This window comes from Diabrotica undecimpunctata, chromosome 1 (assembly GCF_040954645.1).
Source record: "Diabrotica undecimpunctata isolate CICGRU chromosome 1, icDiaUnde3, whole genome shotgun sequence".
Classification (NCBI taxonomy): Eukaryota; Metazoa; Arthropoda; class Insecta; order Coleoptera; family Chrysomelidae; genus Diabrotica; species Diabrotica undecimpunctata.
Window position 1 is genome coordinate 39,179,745 of NC_092803.1, and position 15,577 is coordinate 39,195,321.

General features: G+C 33.0%; 1 protein-coding gene across 3 annotated transcripts; it reads right to left on the reverse strand.

Moving 5' to 3' along the window:
- Positions 1-1,647: 1,647 nt before the first annotated feature.
- On the reverse strand, positions 1,648-12,939 carry LOC140438689 (uncharacterized). Of its 3 annotated transcripts, none has more exons than XM_072528338.1 (3): positions 12,782-12,939; positions 12,515-12,694; positions 1,648-2,712 (listed from the first exon to the last, which is right to left on the reverse strand). In XM_072528338.1, the coding sequence occupies exons 2-3, from the start codon at positions 12,690-12,692 to the stop codon at positions 1,805-1,807; spliced, it is 1,086 nt and encodes a 361-aa protein (XP_072384439.1). In that variant the 5' UTR covers positions 12,693-12,694; positions 12,782-12,939; the 3' UTR covers positions 1,648-1,804. The 3 variants fall into 3 exon arrangements, with proteins under 3 accessions (XP_072384439.1, XP_072384434.1, XP_072384436.1); XM_072528333.1 differs by having other exon boundaries at positions 12,806-12,938; XM_072528335.1 differs by having other exon boundaries at positions 12,849-12,912.
- Between the last annotated feature and the right edge of the window lie 2,638 nt (positions 12,940-15,577).

Consider the following 15,577-nt stretch of genomic DNA (forward strand, 5'->3'; position numbering starts at 1 on the left):
GCAGAGTTAACAAAGAAAGAAATGAAAGACAACAAAGAACAAACTGGACCTGGAAAAACTGAAGATTCAGGAATGTAAAGAGAAGTTCGAAGAAGTCGCAAATGAGTTAAGGTCGCTAGAACTGCAGTCCATAGAGGGCAAATGGAATAATATCAAAACAGCAGTACTGACAGCGGCAGCGTCCACCCTGGGAAATAAGAAAAAGCATGGAGGAAAAGAGGAGCATGGTTCGATAATGAGTGCAGACAAGCAATAGAGGAAAGAAAGAAAGCACACAAAATGTACATAACAAAAAGAACACGGGAAAGACAAACATCATTTGAACTCGCAAGACGGAAAGCAAACAAGATATGTAGAAATGCAAAAAAAGTCTATGAAAATGGACAAATAGAAAAAATGAAAGAAAATTTCAGAAACAACGAAATTAGAGGGACTTACGAATACCTAAAACAGATAAAAAGTGGGTATAAACCTCAAACACGTCTATGTAAAGATGAAAGTGGGCAAATAATCAGTGACCAACAGAAAGTCACAGAAACTTGGAAGCATTATTTTCAGACCCTACATGGTACACAAGTAGACATGGAAGATGAAATGGGTACGAACTACGTAGAAGAGAATGAAGTAGAGAATGGAGTAGAAGCTCCAACCATAGAGGAAGTTCTCGAAGCTATTAAGGCCCAGAAAAACAATAAAGCCCCGGGAGTTGGCTATACATTAAGAGGACATTAAAACGGTTGGAAAGTTTACATACCTGGGAGTAGAAATATATGCCGATGGATCAGAAAATGGAGAAATATGGAAGAGAATAACGCAGGCAAACAGATTATTTTGCCCTCTCCCATATATTTCGGTCTAAAAATGTCCACCGAAATACAAAGACGAGAATCTATAAAACCTTAATTCGACCAATAGCATGCTATGACAGTGAAGCATGGGTCCTGAATGAAACATCCAAAAGCAAACTCGACACATTCGAAAAGAAAGTACTGAGGAGAATACTAGGACCAGTGATGGAAAACGGAATCTTCAGAAGTATACAACAAAGAGCTTTATCAACTTTATAAACAAGCACCACTGTCAGACTTCATTAGAATACAAAGATTGCAATAGGCCGGACATGTGATAGATAGGCAAGAATGGAAGAGGATAGGCTACCAAAAAGAGCACTGAATGCTAGAATGCAGGGAAAGAGAGCGGTTGGAAAGCCAAGAAAGCGCTGGGAAGACACAGCAAACAGCGTCGGACAAGCCCTTTTAGGAGTCCGGAGTCAGTGTATGGAGAAGATCAGCCACAGACAAGCAAGGGTGGAGGCAAAAAATCAAGGAGGCCAAGCCTCAATTTGGGCTGTAGTGCCGTAGAAGAAGAAGAACGCTAGCACAATACAATAGACTGCAGCGATAACGGTGGGCAGGACACGATGCATGAGAACAGAATCCCCAGAAAATTATTAAATGCAAGAATAAAAGACTTGTTGGAAGACCAAAGAAATGATGAAAGGACGAAGTAGATTATGATGCCAAAAACCTCCTAAAAACACGTTTATGGAAAAGAACAGCCGTAGATCGATCTTTGAAGAAGCTTACTGAAGGAGGCTAAGGTCCAATTTGGGCTGTAGTGCCATTGCATGGAGTATTAAATAAAAAAAAAATTCAAAATAATTTATTCTCATAAAAATATTATAAATTCTGAAAATTCTTTTGACGAATCTGGTAATTACTAAGATCCTTAGTCATGCATTTTATTTACTCGGTCGGAGCTCTCCATATTGTACCTAATTTTCAACCAAATAAAAATCAGTCTGTTAGGTTGAAGATTTTCTTTTAGTATGTAGAAGACAATGTTTTTCTAAATTAACTTTCTGTGTAAATTGACGGGAACAAACATAACATTTAAAAGGTTTCTCTTCAGAATGAATATGCATATGTCTCGTTAAACTTCCATTTGTAACAAACTGTTTTGAGCATATTTCACATTTGAAAGGTTTCTCATCTGAATGCGTTCGCATGTGTGTTATCAATCTCTTATGTTCCGTAAATGACTGCGAACATACCTCACATTGAAAAGATGCTTTGCTGTTATGAGTCCTCATGTGTACTTTTAATTTACTATTTTCACTAAACTGCTTGAAACAAATATCGCATTTGGGAAGTTCCCCTGAATGAGCACGCTTATGGATACCCAAAGCATAATTATTTGCAAACTGAGCGGGGCAAAGGTCACACTGAAATGGTTTTTCCCCAGTATGTACTCGCATATGTCGTTTCAAACTACCGCTTGTAGTAAGCTCTTTCGAGCAGACATCACATTTAAATAATGGTTTTTGTTCTGTATGATCTGTGAATATATGATTTTTCAAACTTCCTTTAAGCGTGAACTCCTTGGAACATATTTCACATTTATAAGGCTTTTCTCCTGTATGAACCCGCATATGAATTTTCAGCCTATTATTTTCTAGAAACTGTTTAGAACAAAACTCACATTTAAAAGGTTTGTCTTCAGAATGCAGTTGAAGATGAGTGTTAAAATGACTACGTTGTTTAAAAGTTTTTGAACAAATTTCGCATTTAATACGTTTAACTTCGGCGTGCGTTTTTAAGTGTCTATTTAACTTGCTACGAGCAGTAAAAACTTTGGAACATTGTTCACACTCATGAAGCTGGGGTGTATTGACTGGTTCTATGGATCCACTCTCTTCAACTTTAGAAGCATCTAAAATAAAAAACAAAATCAATAAAAGAAGTGCACTACATATGGGAAAAAACTTTTAGTAAAAACAAATAACAGTATTTGGATATAAGATTAAATAAAAATTTTATTACTCTTGAAATTTGTTTATTACTATATTACTCTTTGAAATGTAGTAGGTTTGTACATCCTACTCTATATAAACGCATCACAGTTCAACCCTTTTTTTTTCGTTAATTAATAACTCAACAACATATCTTTCATTTAATTTTTAGGTACCAAAAAATGTTAATTTAAAACATTGTTATGATTCATTTTATCAGCCAAAGATAAAATTAAAAATTACTAAATAGACCATTTAAATAAATTTTCAAGATATCCTGGGGAGTTGTTAAGATATGTAAAATTTAAAATAATATTGGTTTGCTTTTAATATATTTCAAAGTACAAAATATAATAATTCAAATAATTCAACTAATAAACTATAAAAGATATTTCGAAGAAATAAAAAATCCATTATCCTGTATGACCTGTAGTAAACAAAATTTAAGATACGCATAAATTATTTTCTTTGTAAAATATATTCGAGTGACGTGAGTGAGCTTAAATCATGAACAATGCGAGCGGGTTTTCCAAATGGACTTGTACAGTAAATAAGACAATAGAATAGAATATTTAGAAATTATATTTCTCCGTTAGTTCTTAAGAATTTGTAGAAACCGATTAGCATGTTAATAGTTTTTAGGAAATTTATAATTGCAGGTAAAATTGCTGTTTGTTATCTAAATGGTAGAAGGGGATAAGTGTGACGAACTCTGATTGGAGGAGATTGAAAAAAAATGGGATAGTTATGTAGGAATGAGAGTTTAGCTAGATTTTTGAGGGAGAAAAGATAATCAGTAGTTTTCCAAGGGTGCAAGGCGAACAGCCGTTGTTCTTTGGTGGTTCCCAAGTAATAGTAAGCATTAGAAGTGAATGTTTGTGAGTTTTCTTGGAGTAAGTGTATCTGACGGAAGCTGATCCAGTAAAATATTGTAAGTTATACTTTTCTACTTATATATTCCAAGAGTCACTGTTCATGCCGGAACGAGATATTCAGTTTATCGAGAGGAGAAGAGGCAAGCATCTTTTGAACGATACGTGCATCTGAAGGAGATCATTGAAGACGAGAGGCTCGCAATAATTTGTTGTAAGTGCGCATTGCATTTATTTACCATTGTATTGACTGCAATTACATACATAACCCTATATTTGTTATTGATTGATCTTCGTCACAATACATAAATAAAAATTTTTATTGTATTATTAAAAATGGACAAAAAACGCGAAAGAAGCAAAAATTATTTGGAGGAGGAAAAAGAGAATTTAATTTCAATAATAGAAAAGTACACGCATATTATTGAAAACAAAAAAACCGACAGTGTTTGGCTAAACAAAAGCATATAACATGGGAGAAAATTGCTAGTGAATATAACAGCATATGTAAAACTGGCATTCGAAGTGGAATGCAGTTAAAACTATTATATGAGGGATTAAAAAAGAAGCTTAAAAAACAAAAAGCTGATGATAAGGTAGGTAGTATAAAATTATTTGTTGTTTATATATGATAAAAATTGCAATTTTTACAGGTTCAGACATATATCACAGGAGGTGGTACGAAGGTACCACTTATAAAACCGCAAGATGAACGCATTCTTGCCATTATGGGGCCTCAACTAGTCCCAATTGAAAACATATATGATAGTAATAACATACCTGATGTTATTTATCAAGGTAAGATTTAATATTATTTGAGAAAATAAAATAGTCAAGATTAAATAACATCTAACCAATTAAACACTATACATGCCACAATTATGTTCACATTGTTTCTGTAATTACAAATTGATTTTAATAATATAAATGCATTGATCCTTATTTTGCTTACAGGTTCTATAAGCAACTGCGAAGAAGATAGTGTATCAGCAATACCACTATCCAGTATTGAGGAAATTGCCAGCACTTCCACCTGCAGTGTCTTACCAAATATCATAATGAGGGGTAATAATATAATTTTAAGCACTATAAACGCCAGTCTAATAATTTTTACTTATAGATAATGTGTCAACCCCAAAAAAAAGGGGATTGGGCAACAGCTAATACTACCCCTTCTGTTTGTATCCAAGGTAAGATTTGATATCATTTTACCTCAATACTATAGTTGCTAAAATCTAATAGTGTTCAATGTATGTCGAACTAAACATTTGAGTAATTACAATAAGCTGGTTGTTTCTATATTTAAAAAAGTAGAGCATGGCATAGGAGATAAGCCCTTTCTAGTTCTGTTAGGACTCCAGGTTGGTCTGAAGGATATTAAACTATCAATATATATTGTCTTATATACAAATTAGAGGAGGCATCATTTTTCAAAGAAGTAAAACAAAAATAATTTAGGAATTGTTTTAATTCAGTTGACAAATTAAGTAAAAACACATTTGAAATACCGTTATTAAAATCCACAAGGAACAATTAATTTCCTGTAATAGACTATATACTATATATCCCAAACAATTTGTAGTGAAAATCTTTTATATGAGTTTTATTATTTAAAAAATGTTTTGGGTTAAATTACAGAACATTTTTTAAATAAATATTCTATGTTCAGTGTTACTTCAAGAAAACCACAAAATAGATTTAAATGTTATTAAATTGGTTTTAGATTACATAATTGATGATAATTTTATAGGATCTTAATAATAAGGATAAGTTTTAAGTAGATTCACTTCATGGCAACGTAAACTCACACATGAGTTACTAGTCTAGAGATGTGTTCTCCATTCGGATCTTGGGTAGCTACTTTAAACATCCTATAAAATTAGCAGCAAATATATAATCTAATACGAATTTAAAGTATTTGCTGCCATGAATTTAGTGGCTTCAAACATTTATACCTTGTAGCAGCAATTAAGATAGAATATGTATTCTGAAAATGTTCTGTACTTTAGCTTGAAAGGGTGTTTAAATAAATATATCTTTTATAAAGGATTTTTTACTAAAATTTTATTTACATTTATTATCTACTATTCTATATAATATACAAATGATACAAATTTATCTTGTTTACAGATGATAAAGATTCATCACAACAAGGTGGGTGTTTAGTTACAAAAACACCAAAAATAAAGAAAAAAAGTACTGAATCTGATGATTTGATTGACCTAACGAAGAAAGTACAGTTGAGGAAACTGGAAATATTGGAAATTGCGATGAAAAGGGAACTAGTGGAATTAGAGTTAAGAAAAATAGAATTAGAAATAAAAAAAATTGATTTGAAAATTTAAAAAAAAGACTTAAATAAATAAATAGATACTTCATAAGTTAGAAAATGTGTTTTCTTTATAATTAAATATTCTTTATACAATATGTGCATAAGTATTTGTATAAATTATATAAATTAAAATATCAAACAATTGTTTACAATAAACTTTAAAATCTATGTAAATATATGTCAACATATTGACAGAACACCAAACTGATTTAGAAATAAAAAAGACTTAAATAAATAAATAGATACTTACTATTTTTTTGCAAATAAAGTACCAAATAAGAAGTGATCTGAAAGATAACTTGTGTATATTGCAACTTGTATTAGTTGTAGGTTATCGTGAAATCAACAATATAACCTAAATATTGTTTTTTAGTGTTTATTGTGGGTGGGAGACATGGATCCGGTATTATAATTGGTTTCAAATGAGTGTAGAGTAATAAATCATGAAGTGTCATAAAATTTGCCTGAATTTCGGTGTCGTCATGGGCGTAGGCAAATGGACGGATGTCAACTTCGTCGTCAAAAATAGATGTACCTCAAAATATCATATTTTGGATATTTTGTGATAACCAATTTTATTTAATTTTTCGATTAACTTATTCTTCAAACTCGTATTCCATTATATGGTCATTAAAGCTAATTACATTTTTATTTATAAAAACAAATTCACTTCCTTACTGAACGAATAAAAGCATTAGAAGAAACTTATAAGGGTATGACGCACCTCCTAATATTACTAAGAACTAAAATAAATCAACATGAAGACTAATAACGCGTAATGAGGTTTTACTTACACTTTCATTATAATCCCTCTTTTATTTTATTATTATCATTCGACATTCGAGTTAGTAATTGTTACTACACCAATTAAACGTACAGTAATATTGTGATATAGAAATAGTGAAAAAGTTATAAAATGGCGACATTTACTCCAAAGAAAAGAGGTGTAAAAAATTCTCCGCTATCTGTTAGTGAAAAAGTTATAATTTTAAATGTATATGATTGCATAAAACACGATCACCCTAGTTTGTCTGTGCAAGAAAGTGTTGAGCGATGTGCCCGAATGACTGGAATTGGACAGTCCACGATTTTTAAATTATTGCGAGAAAGAAAGATATCAGGTCAGTTAAGTCCATGCAAGAGAAAATCAGGAAGACCAATAAAAATCTTAGGTGAAGACACCAAACGTGACATTCGAAGAAAAGTTCATTCGTTTTATTTTAAAAAGGAAATACCCACCCTTGACAAAATACTAATGGAGATAAGCCAAGATAACGATATTCCTTTGATATCCAGAAAACTTTTATGGAAAACTTTAAAAAGTATGAATTTTTCCTGGGAAAAGCACAATCGAAAGGCACTATTACTGGAAAGTGATGAAATCATTTGCTGGAGACGAAAATATTTGAGAACTATAAAACAGTACCGCAGAGAGCACAAGAAAATTTTTTATCTTGATGAGACGTGGATAAACGAAGGTTATATAGTCCAAAAAATGTGGCAAGATAAAAATGTAACAAGTGCTCGCCAAGCTTTCATAGAAGGCCTTTCGACGGGTATTAAAGTGCCTTCGGGAAAAGGGAAGAGGCTTATAATTGCTCACATTGGAAGCGAAGAAGGATTTTTAAAAGAAGGTTTGTTAAGCTTTGAGTCGTGTCGGACGGGAGATTATCATGAGGACATGAATTCGGATGTCTTCGAAGACTACTTCGGGGAAATGTTAAAATTTCTTCCAGCTGATTCGGTCGTGGTTATGGATAATGCAAGCTACCATTCAAGGCGCATAGAGAAGGTACCAACTTCAGCTTGGAGAAAGCAAGAAATTATTAACTGGCTGTCAAATAAAGGTATTCAGTTTGAGACGAATTCAATAAAATATGCCGTAGAAGATGTAGCAGAAAAGTATAAAGTAACTGTGCTACGCCTACCGCCATATCATTGCGAATTAAATCCCATAGAACTTATATGGGCACAAGTTAAAGGATATGTTGCAAGGCACAATACCACATTTAAAATGAAAGATGTCAAGGTATTGTTTGATCAAGCCATTATGGAAATCACATCAGAAAACTGGCAAAAAGCAATCCAGCATGTTTTAAAAGAGGAAGATAAAATGTGGGAACTGGACAACTTGGTCGATCAGGTGGTTGACCCTATAATTATAACACCAGGGGATGATGACAGTTCTTCGGATGAAGACTATAGTGATGTAGAATTGTAATAACGTATCCAGTAAAGTTTTTGTAGTTTTTGTGAATAAATTGATTTAAACTCCCCACAAGTGTTTCAATATGTAAAGTTCATTCGTGTGTGTTTGTGAGTATTTCCCGATTTCGGTTCGTATATATTTTATTGTTACATTTTATATTTTTTTAATAACACTGTTCTGCTGTATTACATTTTTATTTCCTTTAATATGATTTTTAAGAATGCATATTCTTTTGTCAATTAACCCACTAGCGCGCCTCTGGCTCAGTGTTTATCTGTCGATAACAATGGACTAATCCCTTAAAACAGGGTGATACCTACCTGCTCTTTATGAAACGACAGAATTTTGCAATGCGGACGGAATTTATTGACGGATTATTGACGGATTACCCTGTAGCGCTTTTGAATACTTCATGAGATTTTATTACTCTACACTCATTAGAAATAGATTATAGATGATTTAGATTTCTTTAATGATGATGTAGAAGAGTATGATGATTAAGATTTTAGTGCGAAAATATATTTAAGGGAGAATTATAATATTTAAGGGAGAATTATAATATATAAGGGAGATGATATTAAAGAGGCGTAATGCTTACCAACATTCTACTGCAACACAAACTGTATGCAATGAACACCTTTTTTAAGAAGAAACAGAATAGAAAATGGACGTGGCTAGTCCAGACGGAAGAACTAAGAGCGAATATGATTATATAATAACAGACAAAAAGCAAATTATTCAAGATGTCACTGTACTCAATAAACTATCAGTAGGAAGCGACCACAGACCAGTAAGAGCAAGAGTAATGATAAACCTACAAAAAGAAAGAGCAAAGATGATAAACAGTTGCAAACGCATAGCTTGGAATTCACCAAATTAGCCAGAAGCATACATAAAAAATATAGCCGAAACTTTGCAGAGTAATAATCCCACACCTCTAAGTATCGACGATCACAATAAATTAATAACAGACTCGGTTAGAAACGCACAACTCAAATTTTGCAAGAAAAATGAAACTAAAAGTGAAAAGATTAACAAAGATACAAAAGCTCTTATGGAAATACGACGAAACCTAAGCGAGAACGAAAAGGGAAACTAAGAACAATATAGAAAATTTCAGCGGAAATTAGAAAAGATGTAAAAAGATATAATACTAATGTAATTACTCAAACAGTAGAAGAGAACAAAGGTTTAAAGATAATGAAAAGAAAACTCACACAAAGTAAAAAAGAAATATACAAGCTGAGAGATAAAGACGGAAAGGCAACAAAAGATAAACAAAACATTCTGAAAATAACCATAGAGTTTTATAACCTCTATACCAGCCAAAGACCACAAAACAATTTCCCGACACGATTAATGACTATCATAAATCAGGGATCGGAAATACTTTTACCTATTGCTGTGTCAGACGTAAGAGCAGCTTTAAAGGAAATGAAGAACCATCGATCGCTTGGTTGTGGACTCGTTATTGAGGCAATAAAAGCAGGAGGAGAAATTCTATTAAAATCAGTAAGCGAACTGTTTAATAAAGGCTTACATGCGGGTACAATTCCAAAAGAATGGAACAATGCAGTGATGGTCTTGTTACACAAAAAAGGCGATATTACTAAATTAGAAAATTATAGGCCCATCAGCCTCTTGTCACATATGTACAAATTCTTTATGAAAATCTTAACAAAGAGACTAACACCTAAACTTGATTTCTATCAGCCCAAGGAACAGGCAGGCTTCAGGGCAGGATATGGCATAAATGACCATTTGTATACCATAAAGATCTTAATAGAAAAGTACATCGAGTACAACATACCACTGGTTCTTGAATTTGTCGATTACGAGAAGGCTTTTGATTCTGTAGAGTTTGAAACAGTACTGGAAGCCCTAAATCAAAGCGAATAGATTACAGGTACCCGACACTAATCAAAAACATCTACGAGAACGTTACATCAAGTATACGACTACACAAAGACACAGAAAAATTCAGCTTAGGTCGAGGAGTTAGACAAGGAGACAATATTTCACCAAAATTGTTCACGGCAGCTCTAGTCAATATTTAAGAATACTCAATGGCAAGATATGGGCATCAATATAGATGGAGAAAGATTAAATCATCTAAGGTTTGCAGATGATATTGTATTAATCGCAGATAACTTACAGGATACAGTTTCTATGATAAATTCGCTTAAAAGTCTGTCTGAAAGAGCAGGGTTAAAGATAAACTTTGAGAAAACTAAACTTATGACAAATCTCGTAATGAGTGGAAATATAACTATAGGCAATAATACCATACAACAGACACTTACAAATATCTGGGACACGAGATCAAAATAAGCAGAGACAATCAAACACATGAAATACAGATGCGAATAGGTCTAACATGGGTAGCATTTGGCAAATTCAGCCATATCCTAAAAAATTCAATGTCCATGTGTCTCAAGTGAAAGGTTTATAACCAATGTGTTTTGCCTGTACAAAGTTATGGAGCAGAGACTTTAACACTCACACAAAAATCTGTGAATAAACTCAGAGTTACACAACGAGCCATGGAATGTGCAATGCTAAACGTGAGCCTTCAAGACCACATAACAAACCAATAAACCAGGCAAAGACCAGGAGTTCAAGACGTCATCGAAAGAACCACGACATGTAAGTGGAACTGGGCAGGGCACTTAGCCAGAACACAAGATGGATGGTGGAGAAGACGTATTATGGAATGGAGGTCCAGAAACTATAAAAGAAGCCGAGGATGGCCACCGACTAGATGGACCAATGATATAAAACGTGTAGCGGGAAACTGGCTACAAGCAGCCCAGTGTAGAGAACACTGAAAAGAACTGAGGGAGGCCTATGTCCAACAGTGGACGCGATGGGCTAATTGATGATGATGATGAAGGGAGAATTGACCATGTTATATTTTATAATGGTAAAGACTTTTTTAACATGATTAGATCAAGTAAACTAACAGTGATCAATATTCTGAGAATATAGTGTAAATAGTTGTTAATAAAAGATTATAAAAGTATAAGTACTACATCTTTTTCTTCACTTTTATCTTTATAGTCTGGGCATTCATAATCTTAATAGTAAAAACAATTGATTATCAACTTTTACAAGAGATATTGGTGCTACTGATTAAATAATAGCAGTATAGGATTCCAAAATGAAAAGTATGGACATATTACCTAAGTTGTCAGATTCTTCAGATATCCAGAGTGCATCAGAGAATTCTCAAAACTTACAATAAATCTTCTATAGAATATATGGAATATTAATTTTAAATTTTGACAATTCCGTGATACTCGCTGGATATGTTTTTGTAGGTACCTCTACCAGGTAAATATAAATAATTCTGTATTCCTGATAAGCAGTTTAAATAAAGATCACAGAAATGGGTTGTTCCTTGAAAATTCTGATTATACAGTGAAACCATTTTTAAGGAGTCTACTACACAATCCATGAAGGTATCCTGAAAATTTCTATAATGAATTCCATATTAAAACCAGATATGTAACAGAACTTTTTATGTATGGAAGAGAGAGTACAGCAATAAGACAATTTCGAAGATAAATTGCTAAATGAAGACATTATAGAACTTTCTTAAGTTGAAGATGTTTGAGCTAACCTTATACACTATTTTATTGTTATGGAAAAACCTCAGAAGAATCATTATTATACAAGTATTATTTTTTATTATTTATTAAATTTTTCTTTACATAATTTTATTTTTAAATTTAATAACTTAATTTCTTTCTAGAAGTAAAATGGCTACTACATGATTTATTTATTCATGTCCTCACAGATTGTACAATTAACAGATATTAAACCATTAGTATGATTTCTTTTATAATTAATCAAATTTTGGTGCATTCCGAAATAAATTTTACATTTATCTGACAGATAAGTAACTACAACATAATTTAGACAGGGACTATATATTTATTTACATGACATGTAATACATATTATATGTAGTAAATACATCTAATATTGTATTATATACATGTAATACATTGTATTTATAAAATAATAATGCTAGAAGGCAAACTACATACAAAAAATATAGATTTTAATATGAATGATTGTTTTCTATATATGCAAACAAAAAAATGCTTATATGGCAATTAACAGCTCTTGTATATTACAACCCTGCCTTTAATTGATTGGTGTTTAATATGAACCTTGGCATAAGTACTCACACTTGTATGTGAGTACTCATGTATCTCAACACACTTTTAAATTTTTAATATATTTCCGTTTATAATCATGCATTAAATAAAAATACATACTTATATCTATCTACATTAACATTACCTTCAAAAGCTAAGTTGGATTCGTTTGAATTTTGTTCACATTTCATGTCATTACAATTCACATCTTGAATGTAGTCTTCATTCTTAGTTAATTTTGTCTTAATCTCCATTTTATTGAACTCACTATCTGAATCTTTTAGTTTATTCTTAATTACTGTTACTTCTTGAATTGTCTCCATGCCTTAAAAATTAATTAAAATGATAGAAGCCAACAGTTTTTTAAAAAATGGTAAATTATTATTATTAAGTGTACAAAATCACATTAAACCTTCAATTAATCAACATTAAGTACTTATAGTTATATGAGAAGCAAAAAATGAATTTTTTTCACTGACGATAAAATACATTAGTTTTTAGCGCCAATTTCATCAAGTTTTTAGTCATTTGGTGACTACTTGGTGTGATGTGAGACGTTGAGACCGTTAATACTTAAATTTGAAAAGTTAAAATCTTCTTCTGATTTGGCCTTTGGCAGACAGGATACTTCGTCATTTTGTCTATTGTTTTGAAAAATTGTGTTGGTTTCCTGCGGAGCGGTTTATGCAAAACACAATGCGTGTTCTTTTTGGTCAATGATAAAATAATTACAGTTTATATTATAGATAAAAATAAGACCTATGATAGTATCAAAGAATATAGAAGCATCTATATTCTTTGATAGTATATTTATATTACAGAGTTTCAAATTTACCATTTACACAAAAAATATGTGATTGTTACACCATTCCTACAATTACTCTATTCAATTTTGATTTAAGTGTGATTGTGCTTCTATATGTAATATTTTAATTTTGTATATGTTTAACCCGAAGAGATTTAGAACGTGAATCAAATGGGTTAAATTTTTAGTATTTAATTAAGCTTGGTTTAAAATTCATAAATTATTTGATTTTGCGTAGAATTTTATGTGTGACTGATTACAAAAGTATAATATTGAAACTTGGTCACTGTAACCTAAACTGTATGTTGCCTATCTTTGGCGAACTACTGATACAAATTAATTGTAAAGTGGTTTTTTGCATTCTATCTTCTATTGAATTTGTTCGAGTTTACTTTTCAACTTTTTTTTTATCTATTTTGTCGTATGAACGATTGCGTTTTTCATAGTAATATCTTGGACGATAAAAGTAGACCAAGATGAAAGCACAGAATAATAAACAATCAGAATGTCCACTCTGCTTGAAAAAATAAGTACGCGCATCTCGTTCGCGCAGACGGAATCAGCCATGTTTTAGTCGGAACCAGTGCTGTTCAGTGACATTTTATCTGGTGTTCATAGACAAATAACTCGGTTCAATTTATTTACGACAACTACAGACATAATATGGTTCTCTAACCGATTCAAATTCAGAACAGCGTGATGCGCTTTATTTCTGTAATCCTCTAGTGACTTGTCCGCGAATCTTAAATTAATTGATTTACTCTAACAACCGACATGCTTTTGAAGATTTATAGAGCAACGGGAAGCGTAACTGACAAGCTAGGGGCAGGCCTAAAGTGCGAACTGAGGAAAACATCCGAACTGGCCAGAACAGTTATTGTAGATCAACCACATACATAAATTCGGCATTTAAATCAACAGGTAGATCTTTCATATGGAACCTGCCAGAGTATTCTTAAGCAAAATTTACATTTTCATCCATATCGTTTACAAGCCTTCCATAAAATCACCCTAAACGGCTATCCCCAAAAGCTAGCCTTCTGTGATTGGTTTCTGAACAATCTCCATAATAATGATGATGTATTAGGCAAAACCTTTTTTTCTATCTAACGAATGTTGTTTCAATTGATAAGTGATGAATTATTAGAAGGATATTTTTAGCAAGACGGGGTTCGAATTCATACAGCGCTGCATAATTTGAATTTTATTATGGACTTTTTCGACAATAAGGTCATAAGTTTAAATACGCCTGTTATATTCTCCCCTCGATCCTGTCAATTGACTCCGTGTGATTTCTTTTTGTGGCCACAATTAAAAATTCGATTTTGAAAACAAAAAATAGAGAATCATATTGAACAATGAAATAATAATACTCGGTGGATCCTTAACAATGTTATACACTCAATGAGAAGAAAGTTACGTTAGGTAGAGATATTGGTGGTCGACAGCATCTTCTTTTATTTTATTTATTATTGTTACTTACAATTTTGTTATTTTTTTTTATTTTTGAACAAATATATGTTAAATATTTTTGTTAAAGTTGTGATGTGGGTATTAGTTAAAATAGTTAGGTAATGACTGTGAATATTGATTTACACGATTTTATTAAAAGGAAAACCATGTATTACAATTTAACCTACATCTTACAACAACAAACATATATATCTATATCTGTCTCTTGTCACCGTTCACTCTCGGTGGACACTGTCATGGTAACTTCGGTGGTATTCAGCCATGGAGCGGTGTGGCTGTTACATCCTCCCCCTTTGCACCACCCTGGCGACTCGCGGGTGGGGCAACAGAGTCTAAGCAGGAATAGAGCTCTACAGGACAGCAATGACAACGTTTTGGTCGGGGTTGTCTACGTCTGGCAATAGGGTCAGGTTCAGGTTCAGCTTCAATTTGAGCAAGGTCATCTCCAACAGGGGGGCCCATTTCGCTATCGTCTAACCCAAGGGTCAAAGACTCTGGGCAGGAGACCAGTGGAGCAGGAGGGTCGGCTTCTGAGGATTTCACTGGACGACCTCTTCTACGGAGGGGTTGAACTGGAGCAGGGCACGGATCTTCTGGATCGGCATGGAAAGGCGTCAAGGCTGAGACATGATATTTTCCAGCAGGAACATCCGGAGTGTCGATGTGTGAAACTTCATAGGTTGTAGGGGACAGCATTTTGGTCACCTTGTAGGGTCCGTCACGACGCGGCGCGAACTTCGAAGTTATGGACTTAGACGCGTCACTTAGTGTATGCGAATCGACTAGCACAATATCACCTACTTCGAACGAAACCGAGCGGCGGTGGCAGTCTTTATACTTCTTACGTCTATCTTGGGATTGTTCATGTGTCTCGCGGGCTTCACTAAGAGCTTTACTCAAAGTTATTAGATAGGGCGTGATTTGTGGCAC